This window comes from Ursus arctos, chromosome X (genome assembly GCF_023065955.2).
Source record: "Ursus arctos isolate Adak ecotype North America chromosome X, UrsArc2.0, whole genome shotgun sequence".
Lineage (NCBI taxonomy): Eukaryota > Metazoa > Chordata > Mammalia > Carnivora > Ursidae > Ursus > Ursus arctos.
In genome coordinates, this window is record NC_079873.1 from 56,931,880 (window position 1) to 56,952,658 (window position 20,779).

The 20,779-nt window shown below is 51.4% G+C and overlaps 1 protein-coding gene and 1 long non-coding RNA gene across 5 annotated transcripts; one reads left to right on the forward strand and one right to left on the reverse strand.

The window, feature by feature from the left end:
- Positions 1-669: 669 nt before the first annotated feature.
- LOC130543730 (uncharacterized) lies at positions 670-3,504 on the reverse strand. Its single transcript, XR_008959285.1, has 2 exons — positions 3,400-3,504; positions 670-3,271 (listed from the first exon to the last, which is right to left on the reverse strand). It is a non-coding gene; the product is annotated as an uncharacterized LOC130543730 (long non-coding RNA).
- GJB1 (gap junction protein beta 1) lies at positions 3,061-11,133 on the forward strand. Of its 4 annotated transcripts, XM_026485804.4 has the most exons (3): positions 4,262-4,312; positions 9,072-9,186; positions 9,581-11,133. In XM_026485804.4, exon 3 carries the CDS (start codon positions 9,597-9,599, stop codon positions 10,446-10,448), a length of 852 nt encoding a protein of 283 aa, XP_026341589.1. In that variant the 5' UTR covers positions 4,262-4,312; positions 9,072-9,186; positions 9,581-9,596; the 3' UTR covers positions 10,449-11,133. The 4 variants fall into 4 exon arrangements, with proteins under 4 accessions (XP_026341588.1, XP_026341587.1, XP_026341589.1 ...); XM_026485803.4 differs by lacking the exons at positions 4,262-4,312; positions 9,072-9,186 and adding an exon at positions 3,061-3,793; XM_026485802.4 differs by lacking the exon at positions 9,072-9,186 and having other exon boundaries at positions 4,216-4,312.
- The last annotated feature ends 9,646 nt before the right edge of the window (positions 11,134-20,779 follow it).

Genomic DNA, 20,779 nt, shown 5'->3' on the forward strand with positions numbered 1-20,779 from the left:
GACTGGATTCAACCTAGGAACTTTCTACCCCTGCAGAACTCCCTGGTTCCTACAGTGCACACTCTCCCGGCTCCCTCCCCAAGAGCAGAAAGATCAGGATATGGACATCAAGCTGTATCGGCTGAAACAAGCAACATTAGGACAGAAGCCCCAAAGTTCCAACGTTCCATTTCATTTTCTTCACTTGGCTACCTGATCTGATTAAAGGACATGGAACTTTCTGGAATCTTTTGCAAGCATACCTTCTGTTGGTGCACTGATCAGACATCAGTGAGCCGTAGTACCATGCCTCAAACCCCAGGAATTAGGGTCTTCATAAAATACAAAAACAGAGGCAAAATGAATTCCAAATTGCAGGGAGTGGCTATGGTATTGGTTCAGGCTCTATTTCCAGGAAATATATGAGCTCCACGAAGCACCACCTCACCTTCAGGCTTTACTGTTGGTAGAATGAGTGTGCCATCCTACGTGGACCTGGTTCTGGGATATTTCATACACTTAGGCCTTTTGGGGGGGGTATTGAAACAATTTTGCTTTTGTTCCCCGCTCAAAACTGTCCTGAGAGCAAAAGTTATATGCCTAACTGTCGAGTGAATTGGTGCACTATCTGGGTTTAGTTCTTCAGAAAGCCCCTCAAAAAAATATAGGTAACTCCCTCGAGTTGACCTCTTTTTTAATTTTTTTTGAAGATTTTATTTATTTATTTGACAGAGAGAGAAAGAGAGACATCTGGTGAGAGAGGGAACACAGGCAGGGGGAGTGGGAGAGGAAGAAGCAGGCTCCCAGCGGAGGAGCCTGATGTGGGGCTCAATCCCAGAACACCAGGATCACGCCCTGAGCCGAAGGCAGACGCTTAACGACTGAGCCACCCAGGCGCCCGTCTTTTTTAATTTTTTAAAAAGATTTTATTTATTTATTTGAGAGAGAGAGCACAAGCAGGGGGAGGGGTTGAGGGAGAAGCAGGTCCCTGCTGAGCAGGGACCCCCCCCCCCCCCCGCAAGCGGGACTCGATTCTGGGACCCTGAGATCAGAATGTGAGCTTAACCAACCGACTAAACCATCCAGGCTCTCCAGGTTGACCCCTTTTAGAATACGAATCCCTGGGGGCACAGACTCATTCACATAATTACGTGTCTTTTTTTGAAAATGATTTGTGAAAACCAACACCAATTATGAACACAGGACCACTTCCATATTTCCCGAGCAGCCCTTAACTGGAGACAGTTTGCATAAACTTTCCCCAGCCTGAGCCCATGGGGTGGGGACTTTTGAGATGGTCTGCACATTTTCAGGATTAGTCGTTTCCTTAGTCCTGTGGACCCTTTTGGGAAGAGTTTTTGCCTGTGTGTCTTAAGCAGCATTTAAAATGCAAGCTGTCCCCTTTGATTTCTGAGCCATACAGCAATGCTGTCTCATTGATCAAAGCCGTACAAAATGCCACATTTTGCTCTGTAATGAGGCCCAGGGACGGGCTGGGTGATGGACTCCACATGCGAGGCAGGGCCGCACGGCATGCCATCTGAGAAAGCCTTGCGATTGCCAGGCCCAGCAAGCAGCCCCGCTCCGCAATGGAATGATCAGAGCTCCCAGCAGCCTGCTGATTCTGCGGCTGAGGTCTGAGGCTCTCAACTCGGTTGCTGTGGCTGGTGAGATGTGCTCCGAGATTATGGGAGCGGTTTCCTCCATCCTCTGTTCTGGTCCTGGGTGGAACAAGAATGCGGAAAGCCCTGGCTTGGGCTGACGTTTGAGCCATGCCCGAGAGAAGGCAGGCTGACATCGGGGCCTCTATGGTGTGTTTAGAGACCTAAAGGCGCTCTCCCTGAGTGGATCTGAGGAAGTGAGCAGGCGGATGTGAAGTTGTAAAAGATTCTCCCCAAACCCCCATTGTAGGACAAAAGCGTGCTTAGGATTTGAGACAGAAGCTGATTTAGGAGCAAATGGATGTACATTGCTCACTGTAATCCAGTTTTCCTCCCGTCTTCCCCCGCCCCGCTATGCCCTCCCTTCTCACTCCTCGCTTTTCCTCTCTCTTTTTCTCCCTGGCAGCGGCAGGACCCCATCCAGAAGACGTGGGCAAGTCACAGTAAATAGGAAGAGGACAAGTTGATTCTAGCAACCATTTTTTAAAATACAGCTACAAACTATTCAAATAGACTTCCTGTAGCCTAGAACTACACACAGTACTAGACTCACCCTAGAGAAATCCTGCCAGAACTCCAAGGAACAGTGAGTACACACTGATATTGACCCATGGTTTCCCTTCCTAGGAGCTCTGCTAAAGGAGCTCTCTCTTCTGGTCAAACAGGTCTGCCCACCGTTCCCTAAACACATCTCACTGCTTGCTGTCACCTGGAATGCTTGGACTCTCCATCTCCTTTATGACCCAAGTTCAACTCTGCCTCTTCCACTAAACCTACATTGGAACGCCTTCTGGCACCTCATATCTACATCTGGCATGTAGGACGTAATCCATTGTTGTAGGTACCCCCTCTCTCCTGTTAGCTGAGAACCTTCTAGAGTCAGGAACCAGTCCTTACTCTGATTCGCAGCGGGACCTGTGGAGCGGCGCGAGCTGCGACATAGTGGTTAAACAACCACGTTCCAGAGCCGGATTGCCTGGGTTCAAATCCAGCCTTGTTGCTAGCTGGATGACCTCAGTCTTGTCGCCTAACATCCATGTGCCTCAATCCCCTGGAACGGGGGAATAGTAACAATGCCTAGTGCACAGGGTTACTTTGAGAATCAAACAAAGTAATACTTGCAGAGCGCCTTGAATGTTGCCTTTCACGCGTGGCATAGTCGGGAAGCACTACTCTTTATCCACTTAACTCCACTGTATACTCAGCAGGAATCCCCAGGTGCCAAAGGATAGCAGGCAGCCTCACCCCACCCCCCACCCCCATGGTGTCCAGCTCAGTTGTGCCTTATACCAAGTTTACCAGACGCTCCCTAGAGGAATTCCCTACCTGGCTTTAACTGTCCTGCATACTCCGATCCCCTCGGCTGACCGATGGTGTCTTCCACAGCCATCCATCACAGCCCTCCTTTCTGTCCCCAGACACGCCCTGCCCGTTCCTACTGCTGTGCCTCTACTCCCACTCTTCCGCCTCCCTGCAGTGCTGCTCCTGCCCTTCCCCTTTCAAACTCCCACCCGGCCTTTCTCGCTGCACTCAAGCCTCACCTCCTCTAGAAAGCCTTCCGCGATGACGTCCGCTACGCTCATCGTCCCCCTCCTCAATCTTCCTCAGCACTGAACGTCCGAACCACATAACTGAACATATAAAGAGAGTTTTTCATGGTGACTTCTTGAGTCTTGGTCTTGTCTCCTCAGGAAGTTGATAACTTCCTTAAGAACAGCTGGGAGGTTTTCCCCTCTTCTGCCACCTACCCCTTCCTTACCTTTCTCAGCCTGGGTGCCCAGGAGGTCAAGGGCAGAAGCCAGGGGACCAGTTCTGTCGACTTCCCTTATTTCTCTGCATCCATTCAGGACACAGAATTAGCAGGGTCTTCAGGGAAACCCTCCTTCAAACTGGCCCGGCCCTTCAGTTAATGGTTGACACTCTCTGTTTACCTTAATGATTGCCAAGGTCTGTGGCGCCACGTCATGTGCTTGCGGTTCAACTGCCTTGGCCCTGAGGGTAGAAGGCAGTGGGTTCTGGCGTGGGATCGGAAATGTGTTGGTCCTTCCCCAGCCACTCGGGACACTGACACTAAGCAGCAGGCCAAAGGGCATCCTGGTCCTGCCGTCTGGGGGAAGCACTACCATCCCCACCGCCTTGACGTCAATGGGCCGGTAGGCACTGCCCATGCCTTCTTTTCTCCCCATAGTCGTATGGTTTTAGAGGCTGGGACCTGGAAGGGATGGCAGGGATGGCCCCCAGAGCAGGAGCCGTCTCTGCAACTCGCCCGCACACTGGATCTCCCCATGGCCAGGGGATGGGGGAAGCCTGAGGGCTGTTAACAAGCCCAGGTCCAGGTTAGCCTCCCAGATGGGCTAAACATGGGCACATGGGTGACAGGGATGCCCCTCTCCCTCTGGGACAGGGCAGCAACTCCAGGCTATGTGATCTGTCTCACCAAACCCATTGGGAGCTCAGGGGATCAATCTTATTTAATGATTGTGTGTGGGAGGAGGCGGGGCTGGTTAATGTTTGTCTGGTTCCTCTTGGGCTGTGGGCCATATCTGGCTCCGAGCCATATCTGGCTCCGGCCCTGGGCTCTTTGTCCCTCCCCTGGACTGGGCTGACAGTACCTAGTGGCATAGTGCAGACACGCCTGCAGACATTCCCTGGGGAAGGGCAGCAGCAGCCAGGTGAGGAAGCTGGGGACTGGGGGAGGTGGGCTGGGGAGGGAGGAGCTGGGGTGGCATGGGGGGCAGAAATGGGGGCTGGGGAGAGTCCTGGGCTTCGCCTTCTCTTGGCCTCTACACTCTGCGTAGAGTGAGGTCCCTCCTGCCAGGAGCCAGGCTTGCTTAGCCTCTCTCTGGAGCCTTCAACTGTTACCCTATTTCCGAGCTCACAGTGGCTTCTCTTCTCCCCCTTTTATTCCCAGCCATGGATTCCCTTCATCCTCACAGGGCTGAATTCCCAGGAAGACTTGAGGCCCCCCCCCCCCCCGCCCTCCGGGCACAGGGTGGCCAAGCTCGTCTCTTTAAGACGTTTCCTGCCAAAGAGGGTTAGGGTTTGGTGGGACCGTGGGGCACTGCCAGGTGCCCTGCTCCTTCCCTGACTAGAAGGTAAACCAGGCACGCAACCAACCTGGGGTTGCGGGCGGATGAACACCGGGCACTCAGCAGGTGCAGAGGGACAGCCAGCCGGGCTGGGATTTGGGAGCATGGCTTTGCGTTTTCTTGAGGGAGGGAGGCAGACTCAAGCTGAGCTGGGAGTCACTGATGATCTGGAGGTCTAAAGGAGGGGTGGCCCCCCAGCTGTCTGGAAGTTGTTCCAGCTGTTGGGGACAGCACGGCAGAGGGCACAGACTTAGAAAAGGAGGTGGGGAAAGGAGGCTCTAGACAAGAGGGGTTCGAATGGAGAGACTTACAGATGAGGGTGCGGCAGAGCAATGGGCAAGGGACCCACACTTTGGCGAGGGGTCAACATGAGTCCCAAGTTAAGCTCCAGACTTGCTTAGCAGCTGTGTGGTAAGTTACTCAGCTTCTCTGAGCCTCCACGGCTCCATCTGTGAATTGGAGGCAATAAGCCCCAGCTCCCAGGCTTGTTGTGAGGATGGGAGTTAATGAACACGCAGCTCCTGGAACACTATCGGCATTCCATAAACGGTGGCTGGTATGTTACAATCAGCCCAGGTAGAGAGCAACAGGAAGTCAGAGAGTTGACGGAGGAGAAAGAGGGTGTAGTCCAACAGAGTGAGTAAGGGAGCTGACATTAACAGTTCCTACAAAAAGACCATGGCCGAGTGAGCAAAGGAGAAAACTGGAATGAGCTAGAGTGACCCTGACCCCAGCCTGGTCACAATATATATGGCAGGGCGGAGAGGACGAGCCAAGTGCCTGAGGTGTCCTGGGGCCACAGGGCGGAGGTAGGGAAGAGAAGCTGGCGGGGGGTGGGGGGTGCGGGGGGGCCCTGGAGAAGTTCGGCCTTGGCCACACCACACTGACTGACGAAGGCAGCCTGAAATTCCGGAAGAAATCCCAAAGAAAGACCCTTGTCCTTTCCTGGCCAGAGACTGCTTGTGAAGTGGGGGGAGGAAGTGTAGAGTGTGAGGCTGAACAGAACCTCAGTCCAGCCAGGGCCCTCCTCTCGAACCAAAAAACCCCAGGATTTCCTGTAGTTGGAAGGAGGGACAGGGAAGAGGTGGCAGCAGAAAGAGAGAGAGAGAGCCCTGATGAAGGGATATGTGTGCACGCGTACATGTGTGCCCGCGTGTGTGCGTGTGTGCGTGCGTGTGTGTGCATGTACCCACACATGCGAGCACACATGGGAAGGAGTCGAGTTTTGAGCTGTGGACCAGGTCTCAGTGAGAATGCAGAGTATGAGAGGCTGTCCAGGGCGGTGCAAGGAACAAAGGCTTTGAGGTGAGAAGAAAAGAAATTGGAAACTTGACTCTACCATTTCGCAGAGCTGCCATTGAGGCAAGTTATTTAACCTCTCTGAGCCTCAACTTCCTTGTCTGAAAAATGGGGATAATATTACAGGACTGTCGCATGGACTAAGTGCGACCTCCTGATCTTGAACTGTGCTTGGGTGCCTGGGCCAATCGGAATCAGAGGACAGGTCCAGGGCCCAAGCCAGGGGAGTCTTGTCTAATTAAACACGAGAGCAAGAACAGGTCTGGAGCAACGTGGAGCATAGCAATACTTGGACTTTAACCCAAAGTCACAAAAACGGTTTGGATTTCAAAATCAGGTCCCTCCCCTGGATGTTTTTAGAATGAAACCCTTGAGATACTGATGTTGACATAGGGATAAGCTCTCCATCCAAAGGGGAGAGCAAAAGTCGAGATCCCAATGACCACACGAGGGTGCTTACGGCCCCCAAAGGGAGCTTACTGGCTACGTCCCAGAGGGCGCAAAATAAGAGGTGCAGAGCTGCAAGAACCTAACCATTCAGGAGTGGCCAGGCTGACTGAGGAGCACCCTGAGGAACAGAGAGAACAGCTCAAGTGTGCTCTGCAGTTTGAGGAAGCCGCCCGAGAAAGGTCAGGCAGGGAGATCAGAACAGATCAGGACGCAGTGGAAAGCCCTGGGAAGGAAGGAGAGGGAGAGTTACCAGTCGATAGGAAACGGGAGAAGGGGCTAGAGGAGAATACAAGCCAGACCAGTTTTGAATCTCCTTGTTTCTAAAAACACTCACAGACAGGCGCCTGGGTGGCTCAGGCGGTGAAGTGTCCGACTCTTGGTTTCGTCTCAGGGCATGATCTCGGGGTCATGAGATCGAGCCCGGCGTTGGGCTCTGTGCTGGGGGTGGAGCCTGCTTAAGATTCTCTCTCTCTCCCTCTCCCTCTGTCTACCCCCCAACCCACCGGCCCACACTGACTCTCTGTCTCTCAAAAAAAAATAAAAAAATAAAAGCACTCATAGAAAGAAAAATTATAATTCTAGCCAAGGTGGTAGAGCGTATGGGCTCGGGAGATAGCTTGGCCTGGCTCCAATCCCACTTCCGTCACACACGAATTGCATTGACCCGTGGGACCTTTGGACAAGTCCCTTCACCTTTCTTTACCTCAGTTTCCTCTTGTGTGACGTGAGGATTAAAAGCAATACCTACCTCACGGGCTTGTTCTGAGGTTTACATGAGGTCGTGCACGTGCAAGGCCTGGCCTCACGGGTGCTCAGTAAATGGTTACTCTTAATAATGTTCCTTGACCACCTGCTCGTGAATCTAATGTATGTCACCAGATGAGGCATTTCTGTATGGTTAACCATCATGCCTCCTGTGGCAGCCCTGCCTTCAGAACCCGGGCTGAGGAGAAAGGGCACCCATGCTCTTGCTTCCCCAGGCTGGTTTAGGCCCCAGCGTGAGCTCACGAAGTACTCTATGTCCCGTGGACCATCCCTTCGTCCCCTGGGTTCTTTCATCCCATTTCTCAACTTTTCCATGATAATATCTTCCCCCTCCCCCTACAACAGAGAAGAGCACCCCGACCTTGATACAGGGCTTCTGCCACCACCACTACCCCTGCATTGGGGGCAGGAAATGCCCTACATTTCCCACGGGTCCAGGCCTGTGTGCTCTCCTCACACCCAGTTCCGTGCTTCCAGCATGATCTACTTTCAACTTAGTGGCAGAAGTGGTGGGGGGGGGCCTTCTTTGCCTGCCCAAAGCACAGAGGGGAATTTCTTCCAGAGAGCCACTGGCAGGCTCAGGAAACCAGGAGGTTACGATGTACATTTGATGTTGGGGGCAGGGCAGCCGGGAACAGCCTGTTCTATCTCCGGACATGATAGGTGGACGGCAGCACTGGGAAACAAAAAGAGGGACATTGGTTTTGGCAGACCACCCAGTTCCCCAAAGCAATGTGTTTTCTCTTCCCGATAAGGTGCTTACCTCCCTTGATCATCAGCTTGGAAACCGGAGCGAGCTGAGAACTTTTTGCAGGTGGCTTCACTGAAGCTCACATTAACCCTGGGTATTAACCGCATTTCTAGATGAGCGAGCAGGCCCAGGGGAAGTCAGGAGCTAGCTCGTGGTCGTGTTAGGCGAAGGACCCGGATTCAACCGCAAAGGCATAGGACTCTTCCCTGTCCCATCTTCCAACCTTCTGTTTGCTTGTTAACTTTTGCTCTCTTGCTCTGGTTTTTACTCACCACGTGCCCACCTGTCATCCGAAGCTCAAGGAGGGATGGTCAGGGTGTGCTCCGTGACCCCGGAGTTGGAGCGTACTCAGGGGTCCGCAGCTGCCGTGTTTCCTGTGCTCTCGTGGGGAGCATTAACCCTTGCTTTTGTCGTCGTTCTTAACGGCTGGCTTTGGCTTTTGCCAACACCTGCTGCAAAAGCACGAAGGGCAGACCGGGGAAAGAGCCTAAACCTCGGCTTGAGTGTTTCATTCTACTCTTAACACTTCTTAGCTGTGTGACCTTGAGTAAGTTACTTATCGGAGCTCTGGCCCCCTCATCTGGAAAGACTGGGGTAAAGTCCTTGCAGGCTTGCTGAGTGGCTCCAAAGAAAGAATGTATGGGAAAAAGCTTAACACGGTTCCTGGCTTGGGACATAACGAGCGAGCTCACCCATACATAGCATGCAGGGGATCTCAACCCAGGAAAAATCCTGCTGACCCTAAGTTTTGAGCAGAGTCATGGGGGACTGCCTCAGCCCAGAGCCTCCTGGTGCCCTTGGGTCCCCTCTTACATGCACCTGTCTTTGTTCCATCTCCCCCCACCCCCCGCCATAGCCATTCTTCTGGTGGGGCTGTGGGGCGGGTGCGGCGATGGACCGGGCGGGCACAGAACAGGTGGGTGCAGGCTGGGTGTCCGGCGCTGGGACACAAGTGCTCTGTGTGTAGGGTGGGCGGAAGTCAGGGCGTTTGATCTGAATTCTAAAGGGCGTTGTTCAGAGCCCCACAAAGGTCCCATTGTGCAGACACTGGGTATAAAGCAGCATATGACTCCCCAGCACCGGGCGGCGATGAATTGGAACGCAGGCGCGGACCCAGGGACCACTCCCCCTGCACAGACATGAGACCATAGGGGACCTGTCTGGGTGGCCTCAGGGATAGGCGCTCCCCAAGGTAACGGGCTTTGTTGGGTTCGCCCCAGGTCCAGGGCTAAGGAGCTGGGGGATGGGGAGCTAAAGAGGATGGCTGGTGGCAGAACCAAATGGGCCTGGTAAAGAAAGGGGCTCTGGAGAGGCAAGAATGTTGGATGAAAGCGAAGAGGGGAGATGGGGCTCAGGGAGGTCAAGTCAAGTGAGGAGGAGGAGGAGGAGGGGGAAGAGGAGGAAGAGGAGGAGAGGCTGGCAAGGGCCATGGGCTGATGAGGAAAGCGATGACCATCCTTCTTCCCTTCCTGTCACTGGCTCTTGGAAGGGGTGACGGGGGCGGGGGGGTGTGTCGGGCAGGGTTACGGTGCCCAGCCTTCTGCCCCAGCTTTCTGCCAGCTTGCCTTGTGGCTCGTGTTTTGCAGGTGTGAATGAGGCAGGATGAACTGGACAGGTTTGTACACCTTGCTCAGCGGCGTGAACCGGCATTCTACTGCCATCGGTCGAGTATGGCTCTCGGTCATCTTCATCTTCAGGATCATGGTGCTGGTGGTGGCCGCAGAGAGCGTGTGGGGTGACGAGAAGTCTTCCTTCATCTGCAACACCCTTCAGCCCGGCTGCAACAGCGTCTGCTATGACCACTTCTTCCCCATTTCCCACGTGCGCCTGTGGTCCCTGCAGCTGATCCTGGTGTCCACCCCGGCTCTCCTCGTGGCCATGCACGTGGCTCACCAGCAGCACATAGAAAAGAAAATGCTGCGCCTCGAGGGTCACGCGGACCCCCTGCACCTGGAGGAGGTGAAAAGGCACAAGGTCCACATCGCAGGGACACTGTGGTGGACCTATGTCATCAGCGTGGTCTTCCGGCTGCTGTTCGAGGCCGCCTTCATGTACGTCTTTTATCTGCTCTACCCCGGCTACGCCATGGTGAGGCTCGTCAAGTGCGAGGCCTACCCCTGCCCCAACACCGTGGACTGCTTCGTGTCCCGCCCCACCGAGAAAACCGTCTTCACGGTCTTCATGCTGGCCGCCTCGGGCATCTGCATCATCCTCAACGTGGCCGAGGTGGTGTACCTCATCGTCCGGGCCTGCGCGCGCCGAGCCCAGCGCCGCTCCAATCCGCCCTCCCGCAAGGGCTCCGGCTTCGGCCACCGCCTCTCCCCTGAGTACAAGCAGAACGAGATCAACAAGCTGCTGAGCGAGCAGGACGGCTCCCTGAAGGACATACTGCGCCGCAGCCCCGGCACGGGCGCCGGCCTGGCTGAGAAGAGCGACCGCTGCTCGGCCTGCTGATGCCGCTGCTCGGCCTGCTGATGCCACGCACCAGGCAACCTCCCATCCCACCCCCCACCCCACCCCCCACCCCCCACCCCCGCCGCCCCGGGCCTGCCTCTCCTTCTCCTCTGCCGGGGTGCAGGCCTCGGCCTGCCAGGCACTGCTCCATCAAAACCTCCCTTCCCTCCCTGGTTTCCCTTCCTCCCAGGGCCTTCTGTCTGAGGGGCCAAAGGGGTGGGGAGCCGGAGGCCACCCACGCCAGGGCTCAAGGTTGTCGGGGGTGTAGGCAGCGCTTCTTGTCTGTACCCCCTGTCCCCTTCCCTCTCCCTCTCCCTGGGGCCACTGGGGACAAGAGATAGGAAGCTCTGACAGCATCTCCAATTATGAAACTAATCTTAACCCCGTGTTGTCAGATACCCTATTTCGGGAGTCACATCAGTGGGGAGGGACGTGGGCAAGCGGAATGGAAGGAGGGTGCTGGGGACATGTGGGTGGAGAAGGGAGGGTAGTCAAGGCAAGAAAAGGAGGAACAGCACTTTGCCGGCCACAAGAAAAAGGAGGACATGTCCGGGGTGGAGGAATTAGGGAGGGAGGAGCAGGCAGATAAGTCGGAGTGGGGGTTGGTCAGGGCCGCCTTTGCCTCTCGTTCCCAAGGCCTCTCTGTGCCTGAAATGTTACACATTAAACAGGATTTTACAGTAAACGAAGGGGTGGCTTGTGTGTTTGTCGAGTTCTTTCTCCTGCAACCTCTGACCTCCCCCTGGATGAGCTGGCCTTGGTTTTTGCTGATCTAGAGAGCAATGGGCAACGGCAATAGTGAGACCCTGAGCCATTCTTGCCTCGGTTCTTGTTTGTGTGTTTGTTTTGGGTTTTTTTGGTTTGGTTTGGTTTGGTGTCGGCTTTTGGTTTCCGGGGGGGGGCTTAAAAATGTTTTAATCACAGCTCTATGGGGATCAGATGCCCTGACCCCCTTCCTCTCCTTTTATTTTTTTCATCCATTCTAAGTATAGTTTATCGAGTTTTCATAGTTGCTTGCAGTTTTGTAAACATGGCTGCAATATATTATAAAACATTTACATTACCTCAAGAAGTTTCCTTGGGCCCCTTTCTCTCATTTGAAAAACATTAAAATGACAACTCCATCTGGAGAGACAGGAAATGATAGAGAGATTTCACAAGTCGGTGAGGGTAGCACACGTTCCCTGGGCGAGGGCCCCTCCCCCGAGCTCCTGGGAGAAATATCCCCCTTCCTCTCTTGAAACTGTGAAACTCGGTGCTCACTGCAAACTGATGCCCCCACAAGCCACCTGCTGGACTGCACCGTGACTCTGACCCCTCTCCTGGATTGGACATAACCCCTAATTCTACCCTCGTCCCCAGTTTCCTTCCCTAAGGAATCAATGCCTCCCGTCCCTGAGATGTCTCCAAATGCAGGTCAGACATTACATTGGGGGAGGGGTCTCCTCACCCCATCTCCTCACTCTGAAGCAGCAGGTAGCCTCCCCGCCCTCTGGCAGCTGTGATGGGAAAAGCCCCAAGCTGGGACTTGACCAAGCTGGTTTCGAGGCCTAGTTCTGTCCCTTAGGAGTAAGACATTCCCTTCCCCAAGCCTCAGTTTCCCTGTGAGCAAACAAAGGCTGGCCTAGCACATGGCTAAGCTCCCTTTAGCACTCTGGGCTTCTGGGATTCCTAAGAGGCTTCCCCAGACTGACAGGGGTTTCCTCATCTCAGAGTTGCTGCCCTCACGAGGTTAAAAGCTCCCCTCGCCTCAGTTCCCCTACCTCTTAACAGAAAAAATGATTTGCCACCCCCTGTCAGAGTATGGTGTCTCTATGTGACACGTACATCAGAAAGGAAGAGAAAATCAGGCATTTTCTCTTATCAGAACTGTTCTCCTCTAGAAACAGTCTTTCCCCTTCAGACAGAAAGCAGGGAAGGTTTTCTCATTCGAGAAGTTTTCTCCTTTAGAAAAGAAAGGAGAGAGTAAGCCTTTCCCCCACACTCGACAATCCCTGAGAGGCAGCTTCCCTGTTTCTTAAAAGAGACAGATTACTTTTCTGGAAAAAAAAAAAAGTCCTTTCTCTTTAGAAAGCGACACCATATCCTGTGAGAAGAGAGGTCCCCATCCCCAGGTCTCCCAGGGCAGGAGAGATTCCTTTTCTCATCAAAATCTTCCCCCCCACCAACAACAGAGCACAAAGAACACAGAGCATCTCTTCTCTGTCCAAAAGGCCATCAAGAAAAAGATTTTTCTCTTTAAAAATTCCCTCCTGGTTCCACACAAGAACCTCCTGCCGTCCCCACATGGAGAACGACGAAATCCGTCATCATCTCAGATACCTAGTTTCTCTTCAAACGATTCTACGGTTCTCCTACGAGAATCTCCCTTGGAAAGAGCCTCCAACTCCAGATCAAGGCTTTCCTCTCCAGGGGGCAGTGGTGGGACAATAAAGCCACGAGCCAGGCCGGCTCTACAGCCAAAGGGAGGACACTTACCCTTGTGTCCTGTGAACCAGATGGGAGCAGGCCAAAGGACCCTGAGGGGAGCTGGCGTACACAGTGTTGCAGGGAGGGAGGAGGGTCGGTCGGGCTAACCCAGGACTGATTTTTTTGATCTGAGGCTCTGCAGGAGAGTGTGTGTAAGGGAGAAACAGGAGGCGGGTAGGCGTAGCACCTGCAGCACAGACAAACTACGGGGTGGCCGTGGTGGCGGTGGCGGAGAAGGCTTTGCAATACAGAGACAGGGGTCGCCGTTTATGAGCTCTGTCCCCCTGAATGCAGGATACCCACCCTGAGTCTCAGTCTCCATATAAGGTGGATAATGCCCTCTCTACCTCTCCTTTCACAGAGCTTTTGTGAGAATCACATCAGATGTGTTCCAAAGCTGGTTAGCAACTGAGAGGAAGGTAAGATCCAATCAGCAGCACGGAGACCCCAGCCTGAAGGCATGCTAGAACTTGCAGCGAGCCAGAAAGGAGTGAGGCTGGTTCAGCTAGACTGGGGCTCCTGGGCTGAACTTGGTGATAATAAGGTTGGCTCCCCCAGGGAGAGGACAGCAGCCCAAACAGCAAGGTCCAAGAGATGTTGCATATTCAAGGGATCTGATCCGGGGGCAGAAACGGCCGAGTAACAGGAGCTTCTTACACACTCTCTCTCCTGGTACTGGTGCTTTTAGGGACATTGCAGTCTTTTAGAGGCATCAGTGTGCAGAGATACTAGGAGCTGGGGGCAAGGAGAAGAGGTGGCTCCTGGATGAGGGGAGTGGCTTCACTGGGAGAATAGTCAGGCCCCCCCCCCCCAACAACGGGATTGGGATTTCAAAGTAGGCTGCAGTATCCACAGAGAATTGGCATGGCAACCACGAACGGATTCAGATTCCCAATCAGATAGCCTGGGTGCACACGGTGTGGCTAGAGGGGAATGCTTGCCCCATTCGTGATTCCACAATATGTAAATGCCAGACATGACCTATGGTAGACAAGGGGCCATGAAGGCCCACCAAGCTTGACTCCCTTTGATTCCTGGATGAGGCCAGGCCGGACCCGTCATGTGGAGGAAAGGATCGTGGCATTCTAGGCAGGGGGAGTAAGGTGGGAACAGGACACTGACAGGATCTCTGAAAGGATGGGATGTTGTCTCGAGTGAGACAGATAATCTACTGTGGAGGACTGGAGGCATGGAATGGCTAGAGGGGAGAAGGGAAGGAGAAACTGTGACCAGCTTGTGATGGGCTTTGGGTGTCACTCTGAGAGGTAAAGACTGTCCTACCTGTGGTGGAATCTATTAAGGGTTTTGAGTAGAGGAGTGCCGCCTTCAGATTGTGGCTTGGGAGCTGACTCTGGCAGCCACATGGAGAGCAGACTGGGGGTGGGAAAGATGAGAGACAGAATGACCACTTACGGCGCTGTTGCAATGGCCCAAGTGGGGCCTGTGTGACTAGGACAGTGGCAGAAGGAATAAGAGGAGACAAACGTGAGATGCACTTTGGATGTAGAATCTATGTAGGACTTCACGTCTGAGCGTGGGGAAATGGAGGAGCCAAAGATGATTTGGAGGTTTCCTTCTCTTTCCTTGCCTGGCAGACTCCTCATCATTCAAGACTCAGCTCAAATGTCATCTCCCGTGTGAAGGCTTCACCTCTCTTCTCCCCTTAACACGTTGCATGTGCTTAGCCTGTTGAATTAAGGACAGTAGGCAAGTGGAGACAGGCACGTACAAAGCTTCTAGAACCTTAACACATAGTAGGCACTTAGCCTGTTGAATCAAGAGCAGTAGGGAAGCGGAGACAGGCATGCACAAAGGTTCAGAGTCTAGAAAGAGTAGTGTGTGTTCAGTGTGACTAGAGCAGAGAATGCATGGGATGGGGTGGGAGGTCATAGTGGGAGGTGAGACTGACAAAGTAGTTTGGGGCCAGTCCATGAGGAGGTCTCATATACCACACCTGGAAGTGTGCATAGGAGCCTAGACTCTGCACTATCGCATGTAGGAACCTTAACTTAGGTTCCTTAACTTAGACTGACTGGCAATTTGGTACTCATATAGACAGACTGTGAAGATCTCGAGGAGATCCAGGTCAGGGCAGCCATCGGCACAAACAGATGCATTAAAGGCGATGATGACCTATGGAAGAAAGAGCAGAGTGATCTGAGAGTGGACCTCGCGGAGAAAAGGTCACTTACACAGGATGGTTCTCCATTTATTATTTTTTTTAAGTTTATTTATTTTAAGTAACCTCTACACCCAACGTGGGGCTTGAACTCACAACCCTGAGCTCAAGAGTCGCCTGCTCCCCCGACTGAACCAGCCAGGTGCCCCAAGATGGCTCACCATCCCAACTGCAACCCCTCTGGAAAGTCAGTATAGCATGTAGTGAATTAAGAGCATGCTCCACTTCTTACTGTGTGACTTTAACCAAGTTACTTGGCCTCTCTGTAGCTCGGTTTCCTCACCGGTAAAACAGTGATAGTAATAGTACCTGTATCAAAGGGCTATGGTGGGGATTAGATGTAATAATTCTATGTAAAGCACTTTGAACGGTGCCTAGTCGATAGTAAGTTCTTTTAAAAAAAAAAAAAGACTTTATTTATTCGAGAGAGAGAGAGAGAAAGGAGAGTGTGAGTAACAGAGGGAGAGGGACAAGCAGACTCCACACTGAGCACAGAACACTACGCAGGGCTTGATCCCACGATCCTGAGAACATGACCTGAGCAGAAACCAAGAGTTGGATGCTTGACAGACTAAGCCACCCAGGTGCCCAAAAGTAGGTTCCATACAAGTATGTGACATTATTATTTCATCTCACTACCTATGCCATCCTTCAACTACAGTTGACTCTTTAAAAAAAAAGATTTCATTTTTATTTATTTGTCAGAGAGAGCACAAGCAGGAGGGGTAGAGGCAGAGGGAGAAGCATGCTCCCCACTGAGCAGGGAGCCTGCTGATGTGGGGCTTGATCCCCAGGACCCGGGGATCACGACCCAAGCCGAAGGCAGACGCTTTACTGACAAGCCACCCAGGCGCCCCTACAGTTGACTCTTGAATGATGCAGGAGTAGGGACACTGACCCCCTGCACAGTCGGACATCAGTATAACTTTTGATTCCCCCGAAACTTAACTACTTTTTTTTTTAAAGATTTTATTTATTCGACAGAGACAGAGACAGCCAGCAAGAGAGGGAACACAAGCAGGGGGAGTGAGAGAGGAAGAAGCAGGCTCATAGCGGAGGAGCCTGATGTGGGGCTCGATCCCATAACGTCAGAATCACGCCCTGAGCCGAAGGCAAACGCTTAACCACTGTGCCACCCAGGCGCCCCCGAAACTTAACTACTAATAGCCTACTGTGAACTGGAGGCCTTAACCCATAACGTAGTGACTTAACACATATTTTGTATGTTATATATTATATACTGTATTCTTAAAGTAAGTTAGAGAAAAGAGAATGTTAAGAAAATCATAAGGAAGAGAAAATACATTACAGTGCTGTGATGTATTTATTGAAAAAAATCCACATGTAAGTGGACCCGGGTATGCAGTTCAAACCCATGTTGTTCAAGGGTCAACTGTATTCACTGACTCTCTCAGATATTGAGCTAACCTCTGTGTCACCAAAGTAACATGCTTAATTTTTTTTTGACTTTTACGTTCAACTTTATTATTTTTTCCCCTGGGGTTTTGTTCGTGTGTGTGTGTGTGTGTGTGTGTGTCCATGTGTGTATTTATTGGAGTATAATTAACATACTGTGTTATATCAGTTTCAGGTATACAATATAGTGATTCAACAATTCTATACATTTCTCAATGCTCATCAAGATAAATGTACTCTTGGACGCCTGGGTGGCTCAGTCGGTTAGGCATCTGTCTTAGGCTCAGGTCATGATCCCAGGGTCCAGGGATCAAGTCCCACATGGGGCTCCCTGCTCAGCAGGGAGTCTGCTTCTCCCTCTTCCCCTCCCCACCCACCCCCACTCCCCCACCCATGCGCACGCGCATGCTCTCTCTCTTGCTCTCTCTCTCACAAATAAACATCTTTTTAAAAAAAAATAAATGTACTCTTAATCCCCTTTACCTGTTTCTCCACCTGCGCCCTCCAGGCACCTCCCCTCTGGCAACCACCAGGTTGTTCTCTATATTTAAGAGTCTATTTTTCTGTTTGTCTCTTTTGTCTTTGTTCATTTGTTTTCTTTCTTAAATTCTACGTGCAAGTGAAATCATATGGTATGTATCTTTCTCTGACTGACTTATGTCACTTAGCATTATACCTTCTAGGTCTGTCTGTGCTGTTGCAAATGCAAGATCTCAGTCTTTTTTATGGCTGAGTAATATTCCTCTGTGTGTGTGTGTGTGTGTGTGTGTGTGTGTGTGGGTGTGGGTGTGTGACATCTTCTTTATCCGTTCATCTTTTGATGGACACTTGGGTTACTTCTGCATCTTGACTATTATAAATAATGCTGCGATAAACATAGTAGTGCATATATCTTTTTGAAATAATATATCCAATAAGGGCTTAATAATAAAAATATATAAAGAACCTATAAAATTCAATACCAGGAAAACCCCAAATAATCTGAGTAAAAATGGGCAGGGGACCCAAATGGACATTTCTCCAAAGAAGACATCTAGATGGCCAACAGACACATGAAAAGATGCTCAACATCACTAATTACCAGGGAAATGCAAATCAAAACCACAGTGAGATATTGCCTTACACCTGTCAGAATGGCCCAAATCAAAAACAGGAGAAATAGTGCGTCTTGGGTGAGGATGTGGAGAAAAGGGAACCTTCATGCACTGTTGGTGGTAATAGAAACTGGTGCAGCCACTGTGGAAAACACTATGGAGATTCCTCAAAAAATAAAAAAATAAAAATAAAAACAGAATTACCATATGATCCAGTAATTCTACTACTGGGTATTTACCCAAAGAAAGCAATAACACGCTTTCTTGACTGGCTAGCTGTCAATGGCCATGTTCACGTGCTTCAGTAAGGAAATCAGTATATTGTCATACATAAGTCACACTAAGCATGACCATATTTACATATATGTGGGAGGATGGCCGTGAGGGGAGCGTCTCAATTCTTAACGTTGCTTTAACGAAAAGGATGTTTCTCATTCATAGTCTGAAACTTCAAACTTTTTTACCTGACTTAGGAGTAATGTGATTAGGGGCACCTGGCTGGCTCAGTCAGTAGAGCATGTGACTCTTGATCTCGGGGTCGTGAGTTCAAGCCCCACGTTGGGCATGGAGCCTACTTGGAAGGAAGGAAGGAAGGAAGGAAGGAAGGAAGGAAGGAAGGAAGGAAGGAAGGAAAAGAAAGAAAGAGGGAGGAAGGAAGGAAGATCAGGGGCACGTGGGTGGCTCAGTTGGGTAAGCGTCTGCCTTCGGCTCAGGTCATGATCCCAGGGTCCTGGGATCAAGTCCTGCACCGGGCTTCCTGCTCAGCGGGGAGTCCTCTTCTCCCTCTCCCTCTGTGATCTCTCTCTCTTTTGCTCTTTCTCAATAAATGAATAAATAAAAATCTTTTTAAAAATAGAATAAAAATTTTAAAAGGGGCGCCTGGCTGGCTCAGTCAGTAGAGCATGTGACTCTTGATCTCAGGGTTGTGACTTCAAGCCCCATGTTGGACGTAGAGACTGCTTAAATAAAACAAAACAAAACAAAACAAAAAAATCCCACAAAACACAAAAAACCTAACCCTCCCAAGGGTTAAATCAAGATCAAGTTTTGAGCTGCCACCATTTCTCTGCCTTAACCTTAGGGATCTCAAAGGCACACTTTGTTTCCCAGCGGTGTCCTCCTGGCCGTTTTCATCTCCCCTACAGCTTCCCTTCAAGAGACAAAGCCCTTCATTCTACAGTTAGTCTGAAAATGCAGATTCCCTGGAGAATTCATGCCAACTAAAAGTCATTCACGTGAAAATACAATCAGTTAGCCAACAAACAAGGTCTTGGAAATTCCATGTCCCAAATCTTTCTCAAGCCCCTCTCCCCCTCAGCACTCCCATTGCACTCCTGCCTTCCTTCAGACCTTGCGATGATCTCCTAACTGATCATTTGGACAATAAAAGCTAACATTATTGGGGCACCTGGCTGGTTCAGTCAGTTAAGTATCTGCCTTCAGCTCCGGTCATGATCCCAGGGTTCTAGAATTGAGCCCGGCATCAGGCTCCCTGCTCAGCAGAGAGCCTGCTTCTTCCTCTCCCTCTGCCTGCCGCTCCCCCTGCTTATATGTTCTCTCTCTTTCTCTCTCTCTCATTTATTTGACACAGAGACAGCCAGTGAAAGAGACAAGCAGGGGGAGTGGAAGAAGCAGGCTCCCAGCAGAGGAGCCCGATGTGGGGCTCGATCCCGGAATGCCGGGATCACACCCTGAGCCGAAGGCAGACGCTTAACGACTGAGCCACCCAGGCGCCCCAGAAATAAAATCTTTTTAAAAAGCTAACATTTATTAAGTGCTTCCTGTGTGCTGGGCACTGTGCTCAGCAGTATCTTCTTTAAATCTCATCACTCGCTGAGGTAAATACCATTTTGACCCCATTTTACAGATAAGGAAATTGAGGCCTACATGGGTTAAGTAACTTGCCCAGGCCCCACAGCTCGGAAAGAAGGGGTTGAGCCGGAAACTGGAACTCATGTCTGCCAGATGCCAAAGGTGAAGCACGTGGCCATTTCTGAAACACTGCGTCCCTGTAACCAGCCCCCCAGGCTTCCTCAGACCCAGTCCTCCTCCACCTCATGCAGACATTTGGGGTCCCCTTAAAGCATGAATCTCACTGATTCTGTGTGAAAATCTGGTAACGGCTTTCCACTACTTCAAGGATACAATATGACTGGTCCGCTTTGCCAGGACGGAGGGGTTTCCCAGTTTCATTGCTAAAACTGGGAGAGTCCTGGGGGCGCCTGGCTGGCTCAGCATGGTAGAGCATGCGACTCTGGATCTCAGGGTCCTGAGTTCGAGCCCCATGTTGGGCTTAGCGACGACTCCTAAAAAAATTAGGAAAAAAAAAAAAACCTGGGAAAGTCCCAGGCAAAGTAAGATGGTTGGTCACCCTAGCAGCGCGTGACACGGCATTCAATGCCTTTCACACCCTGATCCCCATTTTCCCCAGGAACACCTGCCCCAACTTCTCACCCTTTTTACTACTTTTTTGGCAGCCCAACCACTCATCCCTAAAAGCACTGTGTGTTCTCTTATACCTCCATGCCGGTTTAAAAAAAAAGAGTTATTTATTTATTTTGAGAGAGAGAGAGAGAAGGGGAGAGGGGCAAAGGGAGAGAGAGAGAAAGTCTGGAGCAGATTCTGAGCTGACCATGGAGCCTGATGCAGGGCTCGATCTCATGAACTCTGAGATCACGACCTGAGCTGAAACCAGGAATCTGACGCTTAACTGACTACGCCACCTGGGCACCCCAATACCTCCATGCCTTTTGTGTATGCTGATCCCCACACCTCCACTCTGCCTGACAAACTATGCTCACTCTTCATGGAAACCCAGCTCCCGGGTCACCTCTGTGGGCTTTCCTGATTTCCTGGGAGGGAAGGAGCAACAATTACATTGTAACCCTGGTTATTTTCTTGACAGTGAAACTTCTCCTGGGTCACAACTAGACTAAGCCAATTGAGGCAGCTAGAATGCAAAGGAGGTGCTCACTCTCAGGGTTTCACAAATGCCTACCCTGTACTTGCATGACCCTGACAGTGAGGGCCCCTTGTATTTTGCACCCTGGATACCTTGATTGCCTCACCCTAGTCCCAGCCCTGGTCTTCCCTCCCTATCGGACTAGGGACTTCTCAAGAGCAGACCCCAAGTTTTTACTCCGCCTTTTAAGCCTAATGACTAGCACAAGCCT

Excerpts from the sequence above, each read along its gene's own strand:
- GJB1 (XM_026485803.4), top strand. The coding sequence starts at position 9,597 with ATGAACTGGACAGGTTTGTACACCTTGCTCAGCGGCGTGAACCGGCAT.